This window comes from Pituophis catenifer, unplaced genomic scaffold (assembly GCF_029215685.1).
Source record: "Pituophis catenifer annectens isolate HBS135680 unplaced genomic scaffold, rPitCat1.0.hap2 SCAF_15, whole genome shotgun sequence".
In the NCBI taxonomy this organism is placed as follows: Eukaryota; Metazoa; Chordata; class Lepidosauria; order Squamata; family Colubridae; genus Pituophis; species Pituophis catenifer.
Window position 1 is genome coordinate 3,131,329 of NW_027256895.1, and position 26,927 is coordinate 3,158,255.

General features: G+C 45.6%; 1 protein-coding gene and 1 non-coding gene across 2 annotated transcripts; both read left to right on the forward strand.

Annotated features, from left to right (window-relative positions):
- Positions 1 to 4,431: 4,431 nt before the first annotated feature.
- TRNAG-GCC (transfer RNA glycine (anticodon GCC)) lies at positions 4,432 to 4,502 on the forward strand. The gene has a single exon. It is a non-coding gene; the product is annotated as a tRNA-Gly (tRNA).
- Positions 4,503 to 4,831: 329 nt separating this feature from the next.
- On the forward strand, positions 4,832 to 25,989 carry LOC139324279 (transcription initiation factor TFIID subunit 9-like). Its single transcript, XM_070953998.1, has 7 exons — positions 4,832 to 4,912; positions 7,415 to 7,496; positions 13,625 to 13,761; positions 19,027 to 19,161; positions 21,420 to 21,501; positions 23,260 to 23,373; positions 25,031 to 25,989. Exons 1-7 carry the CDS (start codon positions 4,862 to 4,864, stop codon positions 25,195 to 25,197), a joined length of 768 nt encoding a protein of 255 aa, XP_070810099.1. The 5' UTR covers positions 4,832 to 4,861; the 3' UTR covers positions 25,198 to 25,989.
- The last annotated feature ends 938 nt before the right edge of the window (positions 25,990 to 26,927 follow it).

Consider the following 26,927-nt stretch of genomic DNA (forward strand, 5'->3'; position numbering starts at 1 on the left):
GGTACGCAGAGCTGCCAAAAGGCAGGAGTGGCTCCTCAGGAGGAGGTCTCCTCCAGAGTAAGGCTTGGGGCTAATTGGCCACTCCCTTAGCCTATTTAAGGAGGAACACCGACTGAAGCAATTTGTAGGGAACAACTTTAGTTCACTCTACTTTGCGTCTGGATTCTCTGCAAATTGCTTCTGGGCTTTCTGCCAACCATAGTAAGATTAAGATTATTTATTCTTTGGATTCTTACAGGCTGTTAAAACAATAATTAACAGCCTTTGTTTGAAAAAAAAACTGATTTTATTTTAGTAAACTAAGGTTTGTACAGACTTTGTGCGTGCTGCGTTCTTTGGGGTCCGTAGCTGGGGCAGAACAGTTTCCAGATTGCTCCTGCTTGGGGGCCTACAGAATTGCCTTTCGGAATTTAGGCAACAGAAGGTGGGACCTAATCACTTAAAAACAGTGAAGATGAAATAAATTATATACATATGCATACATACATACATACATACATATATATATAAATAAAATTTCCATACGTTAACACTAACCAATGGGACAGCTTGCCACCAGAAGTTGTGGATGCTTCATCATTGAAGGTTTTTTTAAGATGAGTCTGGACAGCCATTTCTCTGAAATGGTCTAGGGTCTCCTGCTTGAGCAAGGGGGCTGGGCTAGAGGACCTCCAAGGTCCCTTCCAACTCTGTGCAGGCAGTCCTCAATTTACGACCATTGAGCCCAAACTTTAGGTTGATAAGTGAGACATTGGTGCAATGTGGCAAGAAAAGTTTAATTTTTTAAATTAAAAAAACTTGGTGTGGTTTTTATTCTGGCACCCCACCGTAGACCCAAAGAAGCTTTTGGGGGACCTGAGGAAGTACAAGTCGCTCTTTTGTGACTTGGTGGAGTGGCTCTGAAAAGAGCCTTTGAGGGATCCAGCCGTTCCTGGCGAGATTGAACTCAATTTCGGGGGCTTGGTGACCTTCAAGGCTTCTTGGGCAGCAAGATAGGGCTGGATGTTGGGCAGGAGGCCGTCCTGGGCGATGGTAACCCAGCTCAGCTGCAAACGACACGGGATGATGTGCCGCATTGCCCGCCAGCTGATTGCTGGATTTCAGCGGTTGATTAATATGACATTTCAGCAGCTTGCGCCTCCTCGATCGCCATCTGCAGGGTGAGGTTCGGCATCGCGAGCAACCATCGCTGCAATTCGAGGTCTCTCACTCCACCGACCACTCTGCACAAAAGAACGTCGTCGAAGTCCGCGAACTCGCAATACAACGCTGCCTTTTGAAGGGCTGCAACGTAGCAGTGGATCGATTCGCCCTTGGCCTGATTGCGATGGTAGAAAGCGTATCGGCGAGCCATTCGCGGCAGCGTGGGAGCATAGTGTGTCCTCAGCTCGTTCTGCAGCGTATCCCACGGTACCGTCTCAACAGCCACTGGAGCGAGGAGAGCTCTGGCCGTTTCAAAAACCTCCGGGCCGCAGTAGCTTAGGAAAAATGCCCTTTTTCTGTTGTCCGAGATTCCGGTAAGTTCATTGGCTTCAAGGAAACACTCGAAGCGAATCATGTAGGAGTCCCATGACTCAGAGGCTGGGCTGTACGGTGGAAGTGGCGGTAGTGCAGCCATTCTACTAGACCGATGGGAACCTAGGCAATTTGGGCTGATGTGTTTATGGTCAATAAATGGTGCTGCAGGGAACGGCAGATTGTCTCCAGTGCTCAGCTCTTGAATAGGTTGTGATCGGCTCTTTTGGCTCAATTTCCATCCGATCCCACCTTTGTCGCCAGGGTGAGACCAGAAGCAAAACCAGAGTGATTTCAGCAAAGCTCCTTCAATGTAGCTCACAGGAACAAAGAGCAACAGCCTGGCCGGCAGCGCTCCTTTTATAGGAGGCTGTGGAGGCCAATCAACCAATCAGATGAAAGTATTTTCCCGCTTGAAGAGCTGACCTGAGTGAGAACTTCAGCAACTGTTTCAGTTACTCCTTTCCATACGTTAAGACTAACCAATGGATAAAATCTCGATAAAATTTTAACAGGTTCTGATTAAACAATCGTATGGTTATTTATTAGAAGTAAAACTGGAAGAAGAACAAGTTAAAGAAACAATGATTACACGGGGGAAAAATTTTGGTCACGGGATTGATTTAGAGAAATGGCAAAAATTGTCACAAAATAATAAAATGACAATGTCAACAGCGTATAAGGAGAATTTGTATAAGATGTTTTACAGGTGGCATTTACCCCCCCCCCCCGACGAGAATAGCCAGAATGTTCAAGAACAAATCGGAGAAATGTTAGAAATTTATTTCTTTATTTCTTTTATTTAATTTATATAATTAATTTATATTTAAATTATAATATAAATAAATTATAAATTATTTATTTAATTTATAATTTATTTATTTAATTTAATTTATATATAAATGTCATCAGACTCCAGACTCATATTACCATATGTGGTGGACCTGTGTAGAAGCTAAAAGATATTGGACTAAAATCCACACATGGTTGAAAAAAAATGACAAAGAAACACATTGACTTTAAACCTGAGATATTTTTATTAGGGATTTTACCAGAAATATATAATAGAGAACTGAGATATTTATTTTTTTAAAATTTTTTAAAAAAACAAACTTTATTAAGCTTAAAAAGATAAAAACATACAAATTATTCTCAATCATAGAATTACATATACAATACAAATCACCACAAACAAACTACATATATGTAATTACATATACACACATATATAGACAGTGACTTATTACCTATTCTATCTAAACTATCGAAATGAGAACTGAGATATTTAATTGTGAATGTTTTAACAGCGGCTAGAATTGTATTTGCTAAAAATTGGAAAAAGGAGAAAATACCTACCGAAGATGAAGTTATAAAGAAAGTTATAGAATGTGCGGAAATTAGTAAATTGACATTTGAAATTAGAGAACAGGAAAATAAACAATATTATGTGATATGGGATTTATTTTATCGATGGCTAGATAATAAAGCATGGAAATGAAACATGAAATAAATGTAATAATAAAATATATGAAGCGGTTTTTTACGGGAGACGAGCCGTTGTTAAATAATTGTTAAATGAGAATAATAGTATATTTTATTTTATTTTATTTTATTTTATTTTTCACCCTGTGCTATACATAAGAAAGGAAGATTTGGTTCTTCGGATATATCCTCATGATATTATACTTTATAATAGTATAAAGGGCTATAATAAGTTGTCAAATAAGAGAAATTAAACGACCTGTACATTTTGGATATGGGATTAAGCACAAAAGAATTATAACCGATCGATACATTTTCTGTAATTGTAATGGATGATGGTTGTTTTATGTTTTGTGTCAGCACTCCAAACTACATTCGTTCCAGTGCTGACATGAGGAGGAGAAGAGGGGGCAGTTGGCAAGAGGACGCTTGACTTTTCACCTACTTATTTTCCCTGAAGATAATATCCCCTAGGAGATGGGATGGGAGGGGGGACATTCCTGGGAGCTGAAGTAGTAGATATGGGGAGAGCGATTTGGAAGATGGCCAATGAGACGCAGAGAATTGGGGAACGGAAAGGGAAGGTTTGGGGGTCAGGAAGTCAGTGTTGGCTACGATATAATCGGGGCCAGATTGTTGTGCTTAATAAATGAAAGATTTCATCAAAGACTGATTTGTTTGGAAATGCAATTTGTTTTGAGACGACACTGAAACCTGACATTTTGTTTTGTTTAAAAATAAGAAACACTTTTCAAAATTTTCAGAATTTTTCAAAAAACAAAAAAACAAAAAAACCCACTAACCAATGGGACAGCTTGCCTCCAGAAGTTGTGGATGCTCAATCACTGGAGGGTTTTTTTATATAAGAAGACTGCCCGTAATTATGGGCTTTGTAGTCTGGATTGGAGGGCAGAGCAGGAAAACCCAATAGGAAGTGTCGCAAGAGTTCTCTGTTAGAGCCCCCCAAATAATGCAGATGATATAAGGATCTCCTGCTGGAGCAGCGGGTTGGACTAGATGGTCTCAAGGTACATTCTAACCCTAATATTCTATAGTTCTGTAAGGATCTCCTGCTGGAGTAGGGGGTTGGACTAAATGACCTCCCAGATCCCTTGCAGCACTCGATTGCTGTGCTGTTTCCAAGCATCTTCTGAAGCCTCATTTAGCGCCAGGCCCTTCCTTCCAAAGTCCCTGACTTACCACAGTCCATTTAGTGACCGTTCCAAGTTACAACATCAGTGCAAAAAGTCATATGTTAAGTTTTTTCCACTTATCACCCTTTTAGCATCCTCCCCCGGGTCACATGCTTTACCTTCGAACCTCACGGACTCACATCAAGGAGTGCCTGTAATGATGGGCTTTGTAGTCTGGACTGGAGGGCCCAGCAGGAAAACCCCTATAGGAAGTGTCGCAAGAGCTCTCTTTCTAAACGGCGCATTGGTGGTTCAGTGGTAGAATTCTCGCCTGCCACGCGGGAGGCCCGGGTTCGATTCCCGGCCAATGCAACACACTTTTTTTTTTTTAAATTTAATTATTTTATTTTATATTTGGGAAATACACAGTTTTGACCCTGCAGGCTGCCACGGAGACTCCCTTCCCCCCCCACACACACTTTGCAATCCACCCTTTTCCCTACTTCAACGGCATCCACTCTCTGCGGTGCAAACCCCCACCCCCCCATCCCACGGCAAAGGAAGGGTTAAGGTAAGAGGCGGAACTCCGGGGAAAGGTGGCTTCGGTTCCGCTACTGCGCACGCGCCCCTGTGCTTCCGTGGGTGGGGGTGGTGGGGAGGGGAGAGGGGGGTGGCATTTTTCCGCGCATGCTCTCTTCCACCCACTGAGGGAAGGCAGCTCAAGCGCCGCGATGGAAGCGGCCAAAATGGCGTCGCCTAAAAGCGCCCCGAAGGACGCGCAGGTGGGGCAGGGCTGGCCGGGGAGGGGACGGGGGAGAAGCCCGGGAAGGAGGCCGCTTCGGCAGCTGCAAGGAGCCGCGAGTGTCTCTCTCTCTCTCTCTCTCTGGCTCCTGGGCGCGCTGGGCGCTGCTTGGCAGCTGGAGGATGGGCTTTGTAGTCCCCGGACTGACTCTTCCCCCTGCAGCTGGGCCTTTTCTGGCCTTTTCCTGCTGGCTGGGAAAGAGAGAGGAGAAGGGATTTAGCTCCCTGATTGGCAACCCTCTACCTTTCTTTCTTTCCTCTCTTTCTCTCCCTCCCTCCCTCCTTCCTTCCTTCCTTCCTTCCTTCCTTCCTTTCTTTCTTTCCCTCTCTTCTTCCCTCTTCTTTCTTTCTTTCTTTCCTCTCTTTCTCTCCCTCCCTCCCTCCTTCCTTCCTTCCTTCCTTCCTTCCTTTCTTTCTTTCCCTCTCTTCTTCCCTCTTCTTTCTTTCTTTCTTTCTTTTCTTTCTCTCCCTACTTCCTTCCTTCCTTCCTTCCTTCTTTTTTTCTTTCTTTCTTTCTTTTCTCTCTTTCTCATTTTCCTTCCTTCCTTCTTTCTTTCTCATTTTCCTTTCCTTTCTTTCTTTCTTTCTTTCTTTCTTTCTTTTCTCTCTTCCTTTTTCTCTCTCCCATCCATCTCTTCTTTTCTTGTACCTCCTTCTTTCTTCCCTCCCTTCTCCTTTCCTCCCTCCCTCCCATCCATCCATCTTCCTCATTTCTTTCTATGGTACCTCCTTTCCTTTCTTCCTTTCTCCCTTCCCCCTTCTTTTCTTCTATCTCTCTTCCTTCTTCCCTTCTCCCTCCTTTCTGCCTTCTCCCTCCGTCCCTCCCATCCATCTCCCTTATTTCTTTCTACGGACCTTCCTTCCTCCCTCCCTCCCTTCCATCTATTTCTTTCCTTCCTTCCTTCTCCATCCATCCATCCATCCATCCATCCATCTTCCTCATTTCATTCTATGGTACCTTCCTTCCTTCCTTCCTTCCTTCCTTCCTTCCTTCCTTCCTTCCTTCCTTCCTTCCTTCCTTCCTTCCTTCCTTCTTCCTTCCTTCCTTCCTTCCTTCCTTTTCCTTCCCTTCCCTTCCCTTCCCTTCCCTTCCCCTACTTTTCTATCTCACTTCCTTCGTCCCTTCTCCCTCCTTCCTGCCTTCTCCCTCCCTCCCATCCATCCCTCTCCCTTATTTCTTTCTACGGAACTTCCTCCCTTCCATTTTTTTCTTTCCTTCCTTCCTTCATCCATCCATCCATCCATCCACCCATCTTCCTCATTTCTTTCTATGGTACCTCTCTTCCTTCCTTCCTTCCTTCCTTCCTTCCTTCCTTCCTCCCTCCCTCCCTCCCTCCCTCCCTCCATCCATCTTCCTCATTTCTTTCTATGGTACCTCCTTTCCTTCCTTCCTTCCTTCCTTCTCCCTCCCCCCTCCCTTCCATCTATTTCTTTCCTTCCTTCCTTCCCCCCCTCTTCCTTCTTCCCTTCTCCCTCCTTCATTCTCCCTCCTTCCCTCCCTCCCATCCATCCATCCATCTCCCTTATTTCTTTCTACGGAACTTCCTTCCTTCCTTCCTTCCTTCCTTCCTTCCTTCCTTCCTTCCTTCCTTCCTTCCTTCCTTCTTTCCTTCCTTCTTCCCTTCTACCTCTTTCCTTCCTTCTCCCTCCCTCCCTCCCATCCATCCATCCATCTCCCTTATTTCTTTCTACGGAACATCCTTCTTTCCTTCCTCCCTTCCATCTGTTTCTTTCCTTCTTTCCTTCCTTCCTTATCCATCCATCCATCTTCCGTGCTTCCTCGGGTGCCTTCCTCCCTCTTTTCTTTGCCCCCTCAGGTTTCTCCTAGCTCCGCCTGAGGCAGAGTTCGGGTCTGTATATTTTGATTGACAGTCCAAGGACCAGGCTTTGACGAACAGCTTTTAAAAAGACCTTGGAGCCTGAATCCGAGCAGACGCCCCTTGGGAGATCTTGTCCTCTCCCGATCGCCAAATGTTGCTCAAGCAGAGCCAGTTTCGGCCACGATTATCGGCCACGATGGACTTGGCCAAACTGAACAAAAACACACACAAAAAAAGGAACCAAGTTCTAAATGAGTTGGCAGCGGAAAGAAGAAAAGGGTGGGCAGTACGTTAGCCTAGAGGTTGCGCTCACATCTCACGATCCGGAGGCTGTGAGTTCGATCCTAGGTAGAGGCAGATATTTCTCTCTCTGGTGAATCTGCTGAATAGAACTCCGCATTGGTAACAGGAAAGGCATCCGGCCAGTAAACACTCACATTCAGTTGCTCCGACTCCACCCCGGATTATGGGGTCGTTAAAAGAGGAACAAGAGAAGAGAAAGGGGCAGAGAGAAGCGAAAACCCAGAGGGAAGATTTACAACTTTGTTTACTTTTCCGAGGCCGAGAAACATCAGAAAAAAAGGAACTTCATCCAAAGTCTTGTTTGCGTTGCCGTTGATGCTGTGTGGATTTGCCTGACTATGTCCTTCTTTTTTTGCCCAGGTGATGGCCCAGATCCTGAAAGACACGGGGATTACAGAGTATGAGCCCCGGGTTATAAATCAGATGTTGGAATTCGCCTACAGTAAGTGCTCCCTTTTGTGTGTTTGTACACCTTCCTGTTTGCTCGCTCTCTTTCTCCCACGGAGGCAGGGTGCAGAATAACTTAACACCCTTTAAAAATATCGGAACAGATTCTGTCTTCTTCGATCAGCTCGAGCTTAAAGGCTCCCAAACGAATCCAAATAAAACACATTTTCTGTCACAAAATCAAAAAGAGGCAGCAGGAGGGCCGAAATCTCAATGCTAATGTTGTTGTTATTAGTCGCGAAGTTGTGTCCGACCCATCGCGACCCCATGGACAACGTTCCTCCAGGCCTTCCTGTCCTCTACCATCCTCCGGAGTCCATTGAAGCTCCGGCCGACTGCTTCGGTGACTCCGTCCGGCCACCTCGTTCTCTGCCGTCCCCTTCTTCTTTTGCCCTCCATCGTTCCCAGCATTAGACTCTTCTCCCGTGAGTCTTTCCTTCCTTCTCATTAAGTGGCCAAAGGATTTGAGTTTCCTCTTCAGGATCTGGCCTTCTAAAGGCCTTCAACTCAACCCTTCCAAGACTGAGTGGCTCTGGCTGCCGGCGTCCCAGTACAGCCAGTTAGTCCCATCACTAACTACTGGGGACGAGTCATTGACCCCCGCAGAGGAAGCTCGCAATTTAGGCATCCTCCTGGATGCACGACTGTCTTTAGAAGATCACATAACAGCTGTGGCCAGAGGAGCTTTCTATCAGGTTCGCCTGATTCGCCAATTGTGTCCCTTTCTAGACCGGGATTCATTACGCACAGTTACTCAAGCCCTCGTCATTTCCCGACTTGACTACTACATGGGGCTCCCCTTGAAGTGCACCCGGAAGCTCCAACTGGTCCAGAATGCGGCCGCGCGAGTAATTATGGGAGCAACATGGCACTCACATGTAACATTTCTTCTACGCGAGCTGCACTGGCTTCCGGTGGCCTTCCGAGTACGCTTCAAGGTGTTGGTTCTTACCTTTAAAGTGCTCCATGGCTTAGGACCTGAGTACTTACGAGACCACCTGCTGCAACCGATAACCTCCCACCAACCAATACGCTCTCACCGAGTAGGCCTACTCATAGTACCATCATTAAATCAATGTCGTCTAGTAGTTTCAAGGGAGAGAGCCTTCTCTGTGGGGGCACCTACTCTTTGGAACAAAATACCCCCTGGAATACGAACCATCCCAGATCTTCGCACTTTCCGACGTGCCCCTGAAGACCTTTCGGTTTCAACAAGCAGGGCTAGCATAAACATCTCAATTCTATGCCAAGGTCTTAGCAGATACACCAAGTTGACTCCATTTATTATTTACTGTTTATAAAAAAAAAAAAAATTATTATATGTATATATAGTCTTAAATCTGTTCACCGCCCTGAGTCCCTTCGGGAGAAGGGCGGTATAAAAATTCAATCAATCAATCAATCAATCAATCAATAGCTAGCTAGCTAGCTAGCAGTCAGGGTTGATCTCCTCTAGGACCGACCGGTTGGAAGGGCGGTATAGAAATTCAATCAATCAATCAATCAATCAATCAATCAATAATAATTAAATTAAATAATTAAAATAATAAATAAATAAATAATAAATAAATAAATAAATAAATAAATAAATAAATAAATAAATAAATAAATAAATAAATAAATAGCTAGCTAGCTAGCTAGCTAGCTAGCTAGCTAGGTAGCAGTCAGGGTTGATCTCCTCTAGGACCGACCGGTTGGATCGCCTTGCAGTCCAAGGGACTCGCAGGAGTCTTCTCCAGCACCGTCGTTCAAAGGCCTCCATTCTTTGGCGCTCAGCCTTCCTTACGGTCCAATTTTCACAGCCATCCATTGCAACTGGGAAAACCATCGCCTGGACTGTACGCACTTTTGTTGGCAGGGTGATGTCTCTGCTTTTTAGTATGCTGTCCAGATTTGCCATGGCTTTCCTCCCCAGGAGCAAGCGTCTTTTTAATTTCTTGGCATCTGCAGGGATCTTGGAGCCCAGGAAAAATAAAATCTGTCACTCCCTCCATGCTATTAAACCCCGTCAATTTTTAATTTTTTTTTTGTAGAGAACAGCCCTCTTCCATACCTTTCCTTCTGGGACATGATGGGCTTTCCAGAAGGAGTCTTGCTCTCTTTTTCAGTGCCATTGTAACATCGGACAGTCACTAAACGAACGGTTTGTTAAGTACAGCTAGTCCTCTACTTACAACGGTTCATTTAGTGACCGACGTAACAACGGCACTGCAAAAAGTGACTTCTGACCGTTTTTCACACTTCACGAGCTTTGCGGCCTCCCCGTGATTAAAATTCAGATCCTTGCCAACTGACTCGTACTTATGACCGTCGCAGGGATATATGATCCCCTTTTGTGACCGTCTGACAAGCAAAAGTCCAGGTTCACTTAACAACCAGCTTACTAACATCCGCTGCAGTGACTCACTTAACAACTGAGGCACAAAAAGTCGTAAAAAGGGGGCAACTTAACAGATGTCTCACTGAACGACAGAAATTTGGGGCTCAATTGTGGCCGTCAGGCGAGGACTACCTGTATTCCCATTGGGTTCCTTTCTCATTGTTTTAGTCTATTGTTTTACTTCTGTTTACACTTTCATTTGGCTTCTTTTTTTACTCCTGTAAACTGCCTTGTTCTGCCCCAGCTACGGATCCCAAAGAACGCAGCCCACACAAAGTCCGTTCAAACCTTAGTTTACTAAATAAACCAGTTTTTTTACAACAATGGCTGTTAATTAACTGCATTAACAGCCGCCAAGAATTCAAAGAATAATAACTGAAAGCTTACTGTGGTTGGCAGAATGCCCAGAAGCAATTTGCAGGAAGCAAGACAAGACACAAAGGTATGTGAACAAAGTTGTTCCCTGCAAATTGCTTCAGTTGGCATTCCTCCTTAAATAGGCTAAGGGAATGGCCAATTAGCCCCAAGCCTTACTCTTGAGGAGACCTCCTCCTGAGGAGCCACTCCTGCCTTTTGGCCACTCTGCGCGCCCGTGCATTGAGAAGAGGCTCCTCCTCTTCGTCCTCTTAAGGGAGCTTCTGAAGGCCCTGGCTGAATCCCCGTCTCTGGCACCACATCTTCTCCAGCCTCCTCACTGTCTGACTCGAGTGCCAGCTGCGCAGGCTGCTGGCGCAGCACCACACCAGCCTCCTCGCTGTCTGAATCAGCTGCTAGCTGCACAGGCCGCTGACGGGCCACAACATGCCTAGAGCAGCGGCATGGCAAGATAAGCAGCAAATAAATGTAATAAATAAATCCATGCTGTTGAGGTTTTTAGCATAATAGAATAGAGTAGAGTAGAGTAGAGTAGAACAGAACAGAACAGAACAGAACAGAACAGAACAGAACAGAGTTGGAAGGTACCTTGGAGGACTTCTAGTCCAACCCCCTGCTTAGGCAGGAAACCCTATCCCATTTCAGACAAATGATTGTCCAATCTCTTCTTAAAAACTTCCAGTGTTGGAGCATTCACAACTTCTGGTGGCAAGTTGTTCCACTGGTTAATTGTTCTAACTGTCAGGAAATTTCTCCTTAGTTCTAAGTTGCTTCTCTCCTTGATTAGTTTCCACCCGTTGCTTCTTGTCCTGCCTTCAGGTGCTTTGGAGAATAGCTTGACTCCCTCTTCTTTGGGGCAGCCCCTCAAATATTGGAAGACTGCTATCCTGTCTCCCCTAATCCTTCTTTTCATCAAAATCGACGTAACCAGTTCCTGCAACCGTTCTTCATATGTTTTAGCCTCCAGTCCCCTAATCCTCTTTGTTGCTCTTCTCTGCGCTCTTTCTAGAGTCTCCACATCTTTTTTATATCGTGGTGACCAAAACTGGACGCAGGATTCCAAGTGTGGCCTTACCAAGGCATTATAAAGTGGTATTTTATAATTGAGCCAATTATTTAATAATTTTAATTATTATTAAATTTTGTTTGTCTTTGTGCTTTTAATCAGGCTGTACACGGCCCTGAGTCCTTCGGGAGAAGGGCGGTATAGAAATAAAATTATTATTATTATTATTATTATTATTATTATTATTATTATTATTATTATTATTATTATTACTATTACTATTATTAGTTAATCTTTAGTGAGATTCACAGCCTTTGAGGCTGGTTAATAGCTCAGCAGCTCGAGTCCTAACCAAGGACCTAGGAACTGTTAAGGTATCGTCGGATACATTATTATTATTATTATTATTATTATTATTATTATTATTATTATTATTATTATTAACACTTCACGTGATCTTGATTCTATCCCTCAGTTTATGCAGCCTAGAACTCTGTTGGGTTTTTTTGGCAGCCGCCAAAAAAGTTTTAGCAACTCAATTGATGGGAGTCCTTAAATGTGCGCCTTTGTCAGTTTCGAAATTGTGTCCGTCGGAACGAAAACCAGTTAGGGAAACTGGAGGGACAGATACAGATTAACAGAGTTGGAAGGGATCTTTTCTTTTCCTTGGTATATTACCATTCACCCTAATCTCTTAATCCAGGGGTCGGCAACCTTAAACACTCAAAAGAGCCATTTGGACCCGTTTCCCACAGAAAAGAAAACACCGGGAGCCACAAAACCCTTCCCGTGTCTGACGATTTCTTGAGCGTCCACAAAACTGGCATATGTAGTTGAATTAAACATTCTGTTTTCTTCTGAAACTTCTCTTGGATTTATCCATGATTGGCCTACCGGGGGTTGAAAAGCTCAGTAAATCGCGTGCCGGTGGGTGTCGCACATTGGCAGTTGTGACGCATATTTTGAGTGACGGAGCCGCAGCAGAGGTGAAAGAGCCACATGCGGCTCCAGAGCCACAGGTTGCTGACCCCTGCTCTAAATCAATTTTTCGTTTTTCTCCTCCTCTCGTTGTTTTCTCCAAGTTCAAAGCCTTTAATTTAAAACCAATCATTTTTCTAATACCTAACCCGAACTCTAAATCATCCTGTTCAAATATTTTCCCATTTCTCCCTTTTCACCACATAATATAATTTCAAGTGATTTCCCTAGATTCCATTATTCCAATCACAGATATTAATAGTCATACAATTTTACATATATAACCCATTTCCTTCCCTCTTTTCCATTTCTTTCTTATCAACTTATCCAAATACTACAATCCAATATCTTACTACCATTCACTTAAATATATAACATTAAAATCATTCGTTTCCATTTCTCAATTCCCGTTGTTTTTTTAAACTAAACCCAATTTTCCATTGTTTTTTCAAATATATATATATTATCTACACCTCTTCATAGTAAACCATAATCATAATTAGTAATATTTACCCCTCTTATAATTTAATTTCAATTATTGCCAACAGTATCTTAATCTCTTCTTATTAAACATTAAACAAACTTAATTTTCACAATACAATATAATTTCAAATGCTTTCGCTGAATTCCGTAATTACAATTAAAGGCATTCTATGTATTGCAATAATTAAATTTACTACAATTCATTTATGCTTATAAATCTTACTTAGTTAATTTTAAACTTTTCTCTTTCCCTTCTCAATTGCTTTAGCTAAATTCTATTATTACAATTAGAAGCATTCCAAGTATTGCAATCTCATATTGAACTTGCTAAAGTTCATTGATACTTATAAATCTTACTTCAATTCATTTATATTTCTGAATATCTAAAACATATTTTCCTTTTTCCTTTCCAGCAGCTAAACCTTTCTCCCTTCATCCCATTTTCTTATTTTTTTTCTTTTTCCCCTTTCCCCCCTAATTTTAAAATCCTTTTTGCCCTGTATTTCCAACTGGTCTCCTCCTTCCCCTTTTCATCTTTCTTATTTTTCCACTGTTAATCCCAGTGCAATCATTTGAACTTTTAATATTTTTTCTCTTCTCCCCTTCTACCGGAAGTGTGGTCTTACTAAGGCTTTGTAGAGTGGTATTAGTACCTCCCTTGATCTTGATTGTATCCCTCGGTTAATGCAATTTAGGATTGCATTGGCTTTTTTGGCTACCGCCACGCACGGCTAGCTCATATTTAGCTGGTTGTCCACTAAGACTCCCAAGATCCCTCTCACAGTCACTGCTATTAATCCTGGAATGCGACGGGATGAGAGGACAGGCTGCTGTGCGTCTGGTTCAGGTGGCCTGAACATCGGCCTTCTCCCTTTTCATCTGCTCCTTGTCTCCTGAAAAGGGTACGTGACGACTATCTTGGAAGATGCGAAAATTTACTCCAGCCACGCCAAGAAGTCGAGCGTCGACGCGGACGACGTGAGGTTGGCCATCCAGTGCCGGACAGACCAGTCGTTCACTTCCCCGCCGCCCCGAGACGTACGTTTCGCCTGCTTCAAATCTTGGGGGAAGAAGGGATAGGAGGTCCTTCGGTCCCATGAAGCTGCCACACTTACAGGCAGTCCCCAACTTAACGACCATAATGGAGCCCTGCCTGATATGGTCCTAAGTCGGGATCACCCTCAAGCGAAACGCCAAACTGATCTCGATGACCTTTTTTTAATTTTTGATTTTTTTGCAGTGGCCGTTAAGCGAATTAACCCTTGTTCAAGCCAACCTATTGTTTGCTATGGGGCAGGTTTGCCGAAAAATGGGGGGGGGGGTTGGGGAAAAAAATGTCGTAAATGGCAGTCGCGTGACCGTGCCGTAAATTTGGGCTGATTGCCGAGCACCCAAAATGTGGCCGTATGACCGTAAGGCTCCCGCAGCCCTCAGAACTTCAAAATTAGTCCGTAAATTATTATTATTATTATTATTTATTCGATTTGTATACCGCCCTACTCCCGAAGGACTCAGGGCGGTGAACAGCCAAACAATAAAATAACATAGACATAAAAAATTTAAAAACCAGATAAAATCAAATTAAATTATTTTGGCCCAGACAGATTAAAACACCCCAATAATTTAAAAACAGATTAAAATTTACATATTTAAAAGGGAAGAGATTAGGCCAAGCCCGCCTGTTGGAATAAAAAGGTCTTCACAGCGCGGCGGAAGGTGCGCAGATCCGGGATCCTCCGTATCTCCGGGGGGAGCTCATTCCAGACGGTAGGTGCCCCCACAGAGAAGGCTCTCCCCCTAGGGGTCGCCAGCCGACACTGTTTGGCTGACGGCACCCGGAGGAGTCCCTCTCTATGAGAGCGAACTGGCCGGTGGGAGGCTATTGGTGGTAGTAGGCGGTCCCGTAGATAACCAGGTCCTAAGCCATGGAGCGCTTTAAAGGTGGTAACCAAAACCTTGAAGCGCACCCGGAAGACCACCGGGAGCCAGTGCAGCTCGCGCAGGAGAGGTGTCACATGGGAGCGCCACGTCGCTCCCATTACCACCCGCGCGGCCGCACTCTGCGCCAGTTGGAGCCTCCGGGTGCTCCTCAAGGGGAGCCCCATGTAGAGAGCATTGCAATAGTCCAGGCGGGAGGTGACGAGGGCATGAGTGACCGTGCGTAACGAGTCCCGATCCAGAAAGGGACGCAACTGGCGAATCAGGCGAACCTGATGAAAAATCCTCCCGGTCACGGCCGTCAAGTGCTCTTCTAAAGACAGCCGTGAATCCAGGAGGACGCCCAAGTTGCGAGCCCTCTCCGTGGGGGCCAATGATTCGCCCCCAATAGTCAGTGATGGCGTCAACTGCCTATATCGGGACGTCGGAAACCACAGCCACTCGGTCTTGGATGGGTTGAGCCTGAGCCTGTTCCTCCCCATCCAGATCCGTACGGCCTCCAGGCACCGGGACATCACTTCAAGGGCATCGTTGGGGTGATCCGGGGTGGAGATGTACAGCTGGGTGTCGTCAGCGTACTGATGGTACTCCACCCCGAAACCACGGATGATCTCGCCCAGCGGCTTCACATAAATGTTGAACAGGAGAGGCGAGAGGACCGACCCTTGCGGCACCCCACATATGAGGGGCCTCGGGGTCGACCTCTGTCCCCCTGTCAACACAGACTGCGACCGGTCAGAGAGAAAGGAGGAGAACCACCGCAACACAGTGCCTCCCACCCCCAACTCTTCCAACCGGTGCAGCATGATACCATGGTCGATGGTATCAAAAGCCGCTGAGAGATCTAACAGGACCAGGACAGAGGAGCACCCCCTGTCCCGAGCCCTCCAGAGATCATCAACCAACGCGACCAATGCCGTTTCCGTGCTGTACCCGGGCCTGAAGCCCGACTGGAACGGATCCAGATACGTCGTTTCATCCAGGTGCTGGGGGAGCTGTTGCGCAACCACACTCTCAACAACCTTCGCCACAAAACGAAGGTTGGAGACCGGACGATAATTTACCAACATTGCCGGGTCCAGGGAAGGCTTCTTGAGGAGAGGCCTCACCACCGCCTCTTTCAAGGCGGCAGGAAAGACACCCTCACCCAACGAAGCATTTATAATCCCCTGGAACCAGCCTCGTGTCACCTCCCGAGAAGCCAGCACTAACCAGGAGGGACACGGGTCCAATAAACAGGTGGTCGCGTTCAGTCTACCCAGAATCCTGTCCACGTCCTCAGGGGTCACAGGATCAAACTCATCCCAGATAACATTCTCAAGACCTGCCCCAGTCCCTCCCCCTGAGACTACCCAGTCGGAGTCCAGATCTTCCCGAATCTGAGTGATTTTGTCATACAGATACTGAACAAAATCCTCGGCTCTACCCTCCAAGGGGTCCTCCCGCGCTTCCTGGTGGAGCAGGGAGCGGGTCACCCTAAACAGGGCGGCCGGGCGATTATCTGATGACGCAATAAGAGCAGCAAAATAGTTACATTTCGCTGCTTTTATTGCCACTAGGTAATTCCTAATATGAGATCTTACCAGTGTCCGGTCAGATTCAGAAAGACTGGCCCTCCAACTGCTCTCTAGGCATCTTTTCCGGCGCTTCAACTCCCTCAGCTCCTCAGTGAACCAAGGAGCTAAATGAGATCGGCGCCGGGTCAGAGGCCGCAAAGGCACGACTCGGTCCAGAGCTCCAGCGGCCGCCCTATCCCAGGCGGCCACTAGGTCTCCAGTCGAGGCGTGTGCCAGAGCCTCAGGGAATGGCCCAAGCTCCATCTGGAACCTATCAGGTTCCATCAGGCGCCTGGGGCGGAACCATCTTACCGGCTCCGCCTCCCTGCGGCGGGGTGTAGCGGTTCGAAGGTCGAGACAAAGGAGAGAGTGATCAGACCATGACAAGGGCTTGATGACTATATCCCCTATCTCGAGATCACTCGACCACTGTCCAGAGACAAAAACCAGATCCAGCGTGTTTCCCCCCGTGTGGGTAGGGTCATGAATTAACTGGGTCAGGTCCATGGCTGTCATGGAAGCCATGAACTCCTGAGCCACCTCTGACGCCTCACCCACGGACGGCAGGTTGAAATCCCCCATGACCATAAGCCTAGGGGTATCAACCGCCACCGCGGCGATGACGTTGAGTAGCTCAGGCAGGGCTGCTGCCACGTGGCAGGGAGCCAGGTACGTGATCAGCAAACCCCTCTGAACCCCGTGACCCCATTTCACAAGGAGGGATTCACAGCCGGCCATCTGAGGAACAGTGGCCTCCCTCGGTCTCAGGCCTTCTTTAATGATAACCGCTACCCCCCCCGCCCCTCCCCTGTGACCTTGGCTGATGGAATGCGTGGAAACCTGGTGGGCACATTTCAACGAGGGGAACCCCCCCCTCCTGGCCCAACCAGGTCTCTGTAATACCTGCCAGGTCCGCACCCCCCTCCTGAATAAGATCACAAATGAGGGGGGCTTTATTTACTACGGACCTGGCATTGCACAGCATCAGCCGAAGGCCTGGGCCCTGAGGGTCTATGCAACCTGGAGAACGGGTGGAGCCTAGGGGGCCGGAGCATGCCACCGCTCGTAAACAGCGGGTGCGCGCTCCCCTAACATGATATGGCCCCCTGCTCCCGCCATATCTACCCCTCCCACTCACAGTACTGATGTTTGAAACACTATCCGGATGAGCTCTAACACCCCCCTCGACCCCAGGTCCCCCACCCCCCCCGCCGCACTTTAAGGCCAGACCGAACCCTCCCCCTTGTGGGTTTCCCCCCAAACCCACAACCCGAGTTCTAATTCGACCCTCCCCCTCCCTGGGACCCCTTAAAAGTTTAATTAAAAAATTTGATAAAAAACCCCACAACCCCCTGGTTTTCACATGCCACCTCTCTGGGTCCCAAAACCCATCCTTGAGGTAGGCTCTTGATAATGTGGAGGGCCAGATCTGCGAGAGGGGGGAATCTCGCAGCGCAAGAAGTTCATAGGTAGTATACATCTTAGGTTACAGCGAGGGAGGCGGAGATCATAATCAGGGGTCCATTTGGTAATCCCAAAATCAGATGTAACACACAGCCATGCGGCTCCACCGGTAAATACACTGTCCTCTCACGACAGTTTGAGGGGTCTTTCACAGTTTCAACCAACAGAGAATGACATCCAGCCCGCCCTCTCACGGCGGGAGGCCCTTAAATAGCCCAAGAGATAGAAATGCTCCATCCATCCGGTGGTGAATTCATGATGTAAAAAGACGACCCCCTCAGTGGTTGCCACAATGGATTGTCCCAAGGTTGGAGAGAATGATTTATAGTTTAGTCAGTCAGTTCATCCGGGGGTTAAGATGACAGTCCCTGCTCTTTATAGTCGCACCAATAGGATAGTTCCAGTAGGAGACACAAAAACATACGGGGGAAGGGGAGGGGAAGGGGGGAGAAACCCCTTTCCCTGGGGCCAGATGGTAGCCCATTTCACGGCCTAAACAAGGTCCGGGAGGGAGGGGGGGCGGGGGGAGAGAAGGGCTGGTAAATAGTCCCAAAGGTGGGGGGGTTTTTTCCCAAGAGGCAACTGGACTTCCTTATTTTTCTTTTGAAGATGTTTCGCTTCTTCTCCAAGAAGCTTCTTCAGCTCTGAGTTGGATCGTGGAGAAAGGAAGGATTTATCCTCCTCGCCGAACAGCTGGTCATTTGCATCCTTTTTAGGGAGCCGTTGGGAGGTTTATCTGTGTCCTCAGGGTCACCTGAGGGGTGCAAATGAGTGTGGGGCCTTATTGGAATTGCTGAAAGGACTACGTTGTGGACTCCGCACCCATTTTCACCACTCAAGTGACCCTGAGGACACAGACAAACTTCCAAGCGGCCTCAGCGGCTCTCTAAAAAGGATGCAAATGACCAGCTTTGTCTGCAAGGAATATCAATCCTTCCGTTCCCCACCATCCAACTCGGAGCTGAAGAAGCTTCTTGGATGAGAAGTGAAACGTCTTCAAAAGAAAAACCAGGAAGTCCAGTTGCCTCTTGAAAAAAAACAAAACCCTTTGGGATAACCATGAACCTGGAGGACGGAGAATCTCCATAGACATTTAGGTGATAAGTAGCTTTTGGGAGGGAACCTGTTGTAAACTTCGAATGACCAGTAAGCCACCATTCAAGGACTACCTGAAAATACTTCTCGGTGGTTGACTGGGCGTGGAGAAGCAACGAGGTGAAAGGAGATTAGCTTAACTTGAGTTGGATCCCAGAACCTGGGCCGTAATTCAACAGGACAAGGGACTCGCTGCTTCTAAATGGAAGATTTTGCTAATTTTGCGTAAAACGTCTCTTGTGTTCCACAGTTTTTGCTGGACATTGCAAGGCAGAAAAATCAAACCCCGTTGCCTTTGATTAAACCCTACTCCGGGCCAAGGTTGCCTCCAGACCGATACTGCCTGACAGCTCCAAATTACAGGCTGAAATCTTTGCAGAAAAAGGTAAGGAGGTTGACTAAAATCTTTTGCGTGGCTGGTAGAAATCCAGATAATTTTCCCATGTTGGCGTGGGAAAATATCCTTAAGAGGCCGACTTTTAAAATCATGGTCTGTTTCCCCGTTGATCATCTTATCAGATTAAATATTTAGACCAGCCTACCGGCTGGGGAATTCTGGAAGTCGAAGCCCACACATATCATTGTAGATTTTAGAAAGAGCCGGTATGGTCATACTCCACAGGATGCAGCTGTAGAAGTGGTCAAGTATTAAGTATTTGGGGGGTGCAGACAACTAACAATCCGAACTGGTCTCTTCACACGTCATCTTTAGTGAAGCGTGCAAACCAGTGTCTGCATTTCCTGCGTCGGATGAGGAGAGCACCCCTTACTCCTTCTGTCTTGGCCACTTTTTACAGAGGCGCAATTTGGAACGTTTTAACAAGCTGCATCCCTGTTTGGTTTGGTGGCCTCAGTGCCTCAGATAGAAAGCCCCTACAGAGAGTGGTGAGGACAGTGGAGATTATAGGAAGTTCGCTTCCCGTTATTCAGGATACTACCGATAAGCGCTATGTGCTTAGGGCTCAAAGCATCGTTAGAGACCTCACATGCCTGTTTCTGTTGCTCCCCTCTGGGAGGAGGTTTCCAAGTATTTCTAGCAGAACTTCCAGATTCTGTAACAGCTTTGTTCCCTAGGCCATCCGTCGTCGTTCTCGCCATTTACATATATACAGCCAAACTAGATTGTGTTGTTTCTCTGTGTCATATAATATGCCTGGGTATATACATAATTTTGTGTTTATTTATTTAGTCACGTTTATGTCGTGTATATTGGAGTTGGTGACCCTTTTAGAGCTGCATGCAACGAAATTTCATTTTAATGCATGTCGATTAGTGTACATTCAAAGTGACAATAAAGTTACTCTAAGCCTAAGTTTATTCTAAGTCTTAAAAAAAAAGTCTTAAAATGACCAAGGTTGAAAACAAGGGTTTAAACTGACGGATTTTTTACAGCGAAGCTTTGACACAATTCGTATTCTTGAGAAAGACTGTCCGAAATCTGCGGTGCTCCAGATCCTTTAAATCCAGCTCCATCCAAAGGCCCCTTGTGTTTGGAAAAGACGTGTAAATGTGGAGTGAGGAGATCTGATCTCTGTTGAGATTAAAAAAGATGTTGAGTTGGAAAAAGTGCAGAGAAGAGCAACGAAGATGATTTAAAGGCCCGGAGATTAAAGCGTATGAAGAACGGTTGCAGGATTTGGGTTTGGGCAGTAGAGAAAAGAAGAATTAGGGGTGATATGAGAGCGGCATTTTAGTATTTGAGGGGCTGCCCCCAAAGAAAAGGGGGTTCAAATTATTCTCCAAAGCACCAGAAGGCAGGACAAGAAACAACGGATGGAACTCCTCAAGGAGAGAAGCAACCTGGAATGAAGAAGAAACTTCCTAATAGTGAGGACAATTTGCCGGTGGAACAGCTTGCCACCTGAAATCGTGGCCACTCCATCACTGGACAGCCATTTTGTCCGAAACGGTATAGGTCCGTGATGGTGAACCTATGGCACGCGTGCCACAGGTAGCACGCATAACCATATCTGTGGGCTCAGCTCCGGCACGCGTGCGCACGCCGGCCAACTGATTTTCAGGCCTTCTGGGCCTACCGGAAATAGGGAAACAGGTGGGACCGGAAGTCAGCAAACGGGTTGTTTCTGGCCTCCGGGGGGTATGGGGAAGGCCCTTTTCGACCTCCCCAAGCTCCTAGAAAGGCTCTGGAGCCTGAGGAAGAGCAAAAATCGGGAATTCTGGTCTCACTGGACGTCGGCAAACAGGCCGTTTCCGGCCTCCGGGGAGCGGGACCTAAATTGGATGGTGATGATGATGATGATGATAATAGTCAGCATTGATAAAATCACAGCCAGTCGGTTGCAAAAGGCAGCTCATTATATAGGCATTCCTCGACGTAGCGACCACAATTGAGCCCCAAATTTTCTTTTTTTTTGCCGCTCAGCGAGATAAGTTGCTTCGCCCCCAGTTTTACAACCTTTCTTGCCGACCGTGGGTAAGCGAATCACCTCAGGTGTTAAGTTAGTCACACGGTTGCTGAGTAAATCCGGCTTCCCTCAGGGACTTCGCTTATCAGAAGGCCGCCCAACCCCCGTTTTTCAGCACCGTAACCATCACTGAGTGAAGTGTTGTAAACTGAGGACTACTTGTGGGCTCTGTCATTCCGACCGGCTTTCGGTTTCTGCTTTTTTTTTTTTTTACCAGATCTCGTCCTCTGCTGGCAGGATCACCGTGCCCCGGCTGAGCGTTGGTGCCGTCACCAGCAGGCCTAGCACACCAACCCTAGGTAAGCCGTCCCTCCATTTTGGGGGGGGAGGGAAAGAAGAGATGGGGGGCTATCTCCTCATAGCTTCTGTTTCCAAAGTGTGTTTCTTTCTCCACTCATCATTCCTTCCTCAAAGTCTTGTTTTTCTATGTGGCTATTCCATGAGGCTCCAGCAGGTGGCAGCACCTTACCAAGCCCGGCTGGTCCCCAAACGAGCTAGCAGGGTTGCGTCTTTTAATACGGGGATGGGAGACCACTAGGAGACCGCCAATTTTCCAAAACAAATATTAAAATGCTCTCAGAAGAACATTTGTGGAGATTCTCAGTCATCCAAGTCATGGTTGTCTCCAAAGGGCTTTTTCAAAAGGCAACTGGGTTTTTTACTTGAAGACGTTTCACTTCAAATCCAAGGAGCTTCATCGGTTCTGGCAGGATGATGGGGGAATGGAAGGATGATATTCTTTGCAGTCACATTTTAGCAGTCTCTCTGAGTGCTGTTGAGGTCCCTTGACTCCGTTTCAGGTGAACATATTAAATTCAGGGGAATTTAAATAATACATATTTAAATGCGTCTAAGTTTAATTAAAAGCAATATTTCTTGAATGATTCTAAACTTAATAAGTAACATATATTGTATAAATCAAGTAAAAACATACAGCGCCTATTAAATAAATCTAGATTTCATAAATATACAAGGCTGATTAAATAAATACAATCTAAATTTCATAAATAACAATGTCTATTCAATATTTTTAATAAATAACATAATTTCATAAATAACTATTCAATATATTTAATAAATAACATACATTTAATAAGAAATCTAAATTTCATAAATAGTATATCATGCTTATTAAATAAAATAATAATATATATTCAATACATTTAATAAATAACACTACATTTAATAAGAAATCTAAATTTGATAAATAGTATATCATGCTTATTAAATAAAATCTAATAAATAACTATATTCAATACATTTAATAAATAACACTACATTTAATAAATCTAAATTTGATAAATAGTATATCATGCTTATTAAATAAAATCTAATAAATAACTATATTCAATACATTTAATAAACAATATACATTTAATAAAATCTAAATTTCATAAATAGTATATCATGCTTATTAAATAAAATCTAAATTTAATAAATATGTATTCAATACACTTAATAAATAACATACATTTAATAAGAAATTAAATTTGATAAATAGTATATCATGCTTATTAAATAAAATCTAATAAATAAGAATATATTTTCAATACATTGAATAAATATACTACATTTAATAAGATCTAAATTTCATAAATAGTATATCATGCTTATTAAATAAATAAAATCTAAATTTCATTAATAACTTCAATATATTTAATAAATAACATACTACATTTAATAAGTCTAAATTTCATAAATAGTATATCATGCTTATTAAATAAAATCTAATAAATAAGAGCAATATATATTCAATACATTTAATAAATATACTACATTTAATAAGAAATCTACATGCTGCACTAAATCAACGAATATATATAATTTAAAAAAAAATTAAAAATAAAAAAAATATACTATATAAAACAAATAAGCATGTGAGTTAGCAAGCTGGTTGGGTAGGGGGGTTGCTGGGGAACCTGGATGTTTCTCAGCCTTATGGAACCTGGAGTCCTGCATTTGCCAGCTGTGGGCTCAGGGCGAGATCTCCCCTTTGCTGCTGTTCCAGTCTGACCTGCCTGGCCTCGAACCCTCAAACCTCTTGTTTCCATTTGCAGGGCCTCCTTCGGCACAGGCGGTGTCCGTTTCTACCAAAGTCGGGACCCCTGTCTCGCTGACCGGACAGAGGTTTACCGTCCAAATCCCCACCTCTCAAACATCCGTAAAATCAGGTGAGAGGTTTTGAGTGTTATTTTTTTGGGGTGTGTGTGTGCGCATAGTAATACTTGATATTGCATCTCGTACGTGTGCGCGTCAGTGGTGGGTTGCTCCCGGTTCTGTCCGGTTCTTGCGAACCGGTAGTAAAATCGGCGTATGCTCCGCCCGGACGTCATAATGGTCGATCTGTGCATGCGCGCTCCCGTTGTGAACCGGTAGTAAAGGTAAGTAGAACCCACCCCTGGTGCACATGTGCGCGCTCGAGTCCTGGAAACTCAAAAGACCAGCTGGCCGACGCGCATCTGCGCGCCGGCCAGCTGCTCTTCGGGTTTCCGCGGCTCCGGCACGCGCAAAGACCCGCTGGCGACAGTGCGCGTGCCCATAGAGAGGGCTCTGTGTGCCACAGGTTCGCCATCACGGCACTATACAGTAGAATTCAATATAGTTATTGCCCTGGGATAGAAGCTGTTTTTCAGCCTATTTGTCCTTGTTTTTATTGACCGGTACCGTCTGCCAGATGGTAATAGTTCAAAAAAAAAAAAAAAAAAAGGGTGCCCAGGTTGAAATGGATCCTTAAGAATGTTTTGAACTTTCTTAAGGCAGCGGGAGGTATCAAGCTCTTCCAAGGAGGCTTAACCCTCTGGAGCGCTGTCCTATTGGCCACTGTGCAATTGGCAATTTGACATTAAGGCACAGGAACCTGGTAATCATGGAACGAAGGAAAAAGAGGGGTTCAAATCAGCTCTTGCTCATACTTAACCCCAAAATAAAACCGTGTTTTAAATCCAGGTACTTAGGCTGCTGCAAGGTCAGATCAGGGTTTTTGGTGCCCCGTTTTCAAGTTTGGCAGCTGGAAGAGGGGTGGACTTCAACTCCCAGAATTCCCCAGCCAGCTATTTTTTTTTCCCCACTTTGCTGACGTCAAGATATATTATGTCGACCGCATTCCCACCATCTATTAAGGAAAGTTAATAAGAGTTAACCCCTTTTTCAAGCTGCCGAGGTTGAGAAACACGGATTTGGTATGTTGTACAATCCCAGAAAAGTGGTTTAGCTCTGTCTGCCGTGGTTTGTGTTACTTAAGAGAGTACAACTGTAGTACAGGTAGTCCTCGACAGACGATCGCAGTATAATAGCCTGCCCATTAGGGTTGCACGTCGTCCTGATCGTAAAACGAATTGGTTGTGCAGGCTCCCTGAGCTTGTTTATTTTCTTGCAAACGTTTCATGACCCAACCTAGGTAACGATCGTCAGTGCTAGAAATGCAAATCCCACTTCCTTCTAGCGCTGATGACGTTAGCTAGTGGGGTCATGAAACGTTCGCAAGCAAACGAGCAAGTTTTGTGCAGCAGTCCTTAATAAGCGAACACAGTGGTTGTGAAGTGGCCGTTGCGGTCGTGAAGTGGTTTGCTACGGGCACGGCTTCGTTGAAAACTGTCAATGGGTCCCGTCATAAAATGGCATCTTGGGATCCCTGGACAGTGCAAATGGCCGCGAGTTGCATCTGTCTTGCCGAGCGGCCGAAGTTCAATCGATCGCGGAGTCAAAACTTTTTTTCCTGGCCGATCGTAACTCCGAACCGTCGCTAAGCGAGCGGCCGTAAGTCGGGGATCTACTTATGTCTTGTGTGAGTGGTGTTGATGCTCACTTTCTTCCTCTTCCTCTCCCCAGCCACCCCGACTACCCCCACTGTCCAGAATGTCCTGATCAACCCCTCCCTGATCGGCTCCAAGAATATCCTTATCGCCACCAACATGGTCTCCTCGCAGAGCGTGGCCGGCGACTCCAACATCTTGAAGCGGAAGCACGAGGAAGAGGAGGACTACGACACCTTATGAGTTCCATGGGACTCAGCCCCCCACTCCCCCCATTAACCCCCCCACACACACACCCATTGTTCTCCTTCCATCTTGTGCCTGATCCAGCACCAAATGCATGTTTAGCCGGGATACCCCAGACTTAAAATGGCCACCTCAGGTTGAGTCCTTTTTCACGCTCCCCCTCATTTCCCCCCTCCCCAATTAATTTATTCTCTCGGGTCCCTGAACTATTTTTTGTAGGCAGCAGAGATGGGAATTCAAGTCATCCAGGGCATCCCGCCCCCACCTTGTAAAAAGATACTGATTGGAGGACGGCAGATAAAACTGCCGTTATTTAGCTTGGAAGGGAAGGAAATATGAGCAGGGAGGTGTTGGGTTCACACAATTGTGTTTCTTTTTTTGTCTTTTGTGGTCCCCCTCAGGGTTGTGGAAAAGCCACTTGTCTCCCGTGTTTGTTGTAAGTCATCCATCATCTGGCCGAGACTGCGACGAGAAAGGAAACGGGAGAAAAAAAAAAGACTTTTTCCTTGGTTTTCTGAAAGGAACAATCGCACCCTGGTGTGTGTGACACAAAAAAATCTGCAAAGTTTTGTTCTGTTTGCATGGGGGGCAGGGAAACAGGCACGGCATTGTGTTGATGCAGGGTTGTCGACTCGCGTCGCCCGTTCTTTCTGGTTTTAAAGAATCCGACCGCAAAATGCATCCCTCCCTCCCCGTTATTTTGTAGGCTGCCGTCATCAAAAGTACCATTTCTATTTCTTTGGAGAGCTGCATTTATAAATTAAACATTTTTTCCCCCCATGAGGAATAAATAAATAGAGATGTTTGGTTTTTCTAGGGGGGATTGGTTTCTTGTGGGTTTAAGGCTGCTTTACCACCCCCACCCCCGCCAAAAATGGAAATATATAGTCCTCGACGTACAACAGTACATTTTAGTGACCGGTCAAAGTTACAACGTCGCCGAATCAAGGGACTTCCGATCATTTTTCACACACTTGCTTGTGTGAGCCACAATTCAGACACTTGACAAACCGGTTCATACTTAACGACCGTCGCTGTGTCCCGAGGGTCACCTGATCCCCTTTTGCGATCTTCCGAGGATCTAAATCAACGAGGAAGCCAGATTCGCGTAATGACGTTGTTGCTAACTTAACAGCTGCAACCAGAAATGTCGTAAAAAAGGGGGCACAACTAACTTGACGAATGTCCCACTTAACAAGAGATGTTAAGATGAGTGGCGGTCGTAAGTCGAGGACTACCTGCATTTAAGCCATCCATCCTGCGCGACCCTGGGTGGTCAACCCTCTTCAGCCTCAGCTACGCCGCCATCCCAGTTGTAAATCTGGCTGTCGTAAAAATGGCTCACCCGAGGCGCAGTGATTAGAGCACAGTATTGCAGGCTGATTCTGTCCACTGCCAAGAGTTCGATCCTGACTGACTCAAGGTTGACTCAGCTTTCCGCCCTTCTGAAGTTGGTAAAATGAGGTCCCAGATTGTTGAGGGCAAGAGGCCGACTCTGTAAACTACTTAGGGCAATAAAAAGTGGTATGTGTTGTGACTTAGGCCCAAATAGTTGTTACCAGACACAATCAGTCCTAAACAAACATTGTATTAGAACAGCTGAGAATGATTTCATTCTCAGCTTAGTCCAAGTTAAGTCCAAAACAAATCCTTCATAAACAGTCCTTCGGCCTTATCACCAACCTTTTTTTGTCTTTGGCACCCTGCCAAAGGCTTTTCTTGGCAAA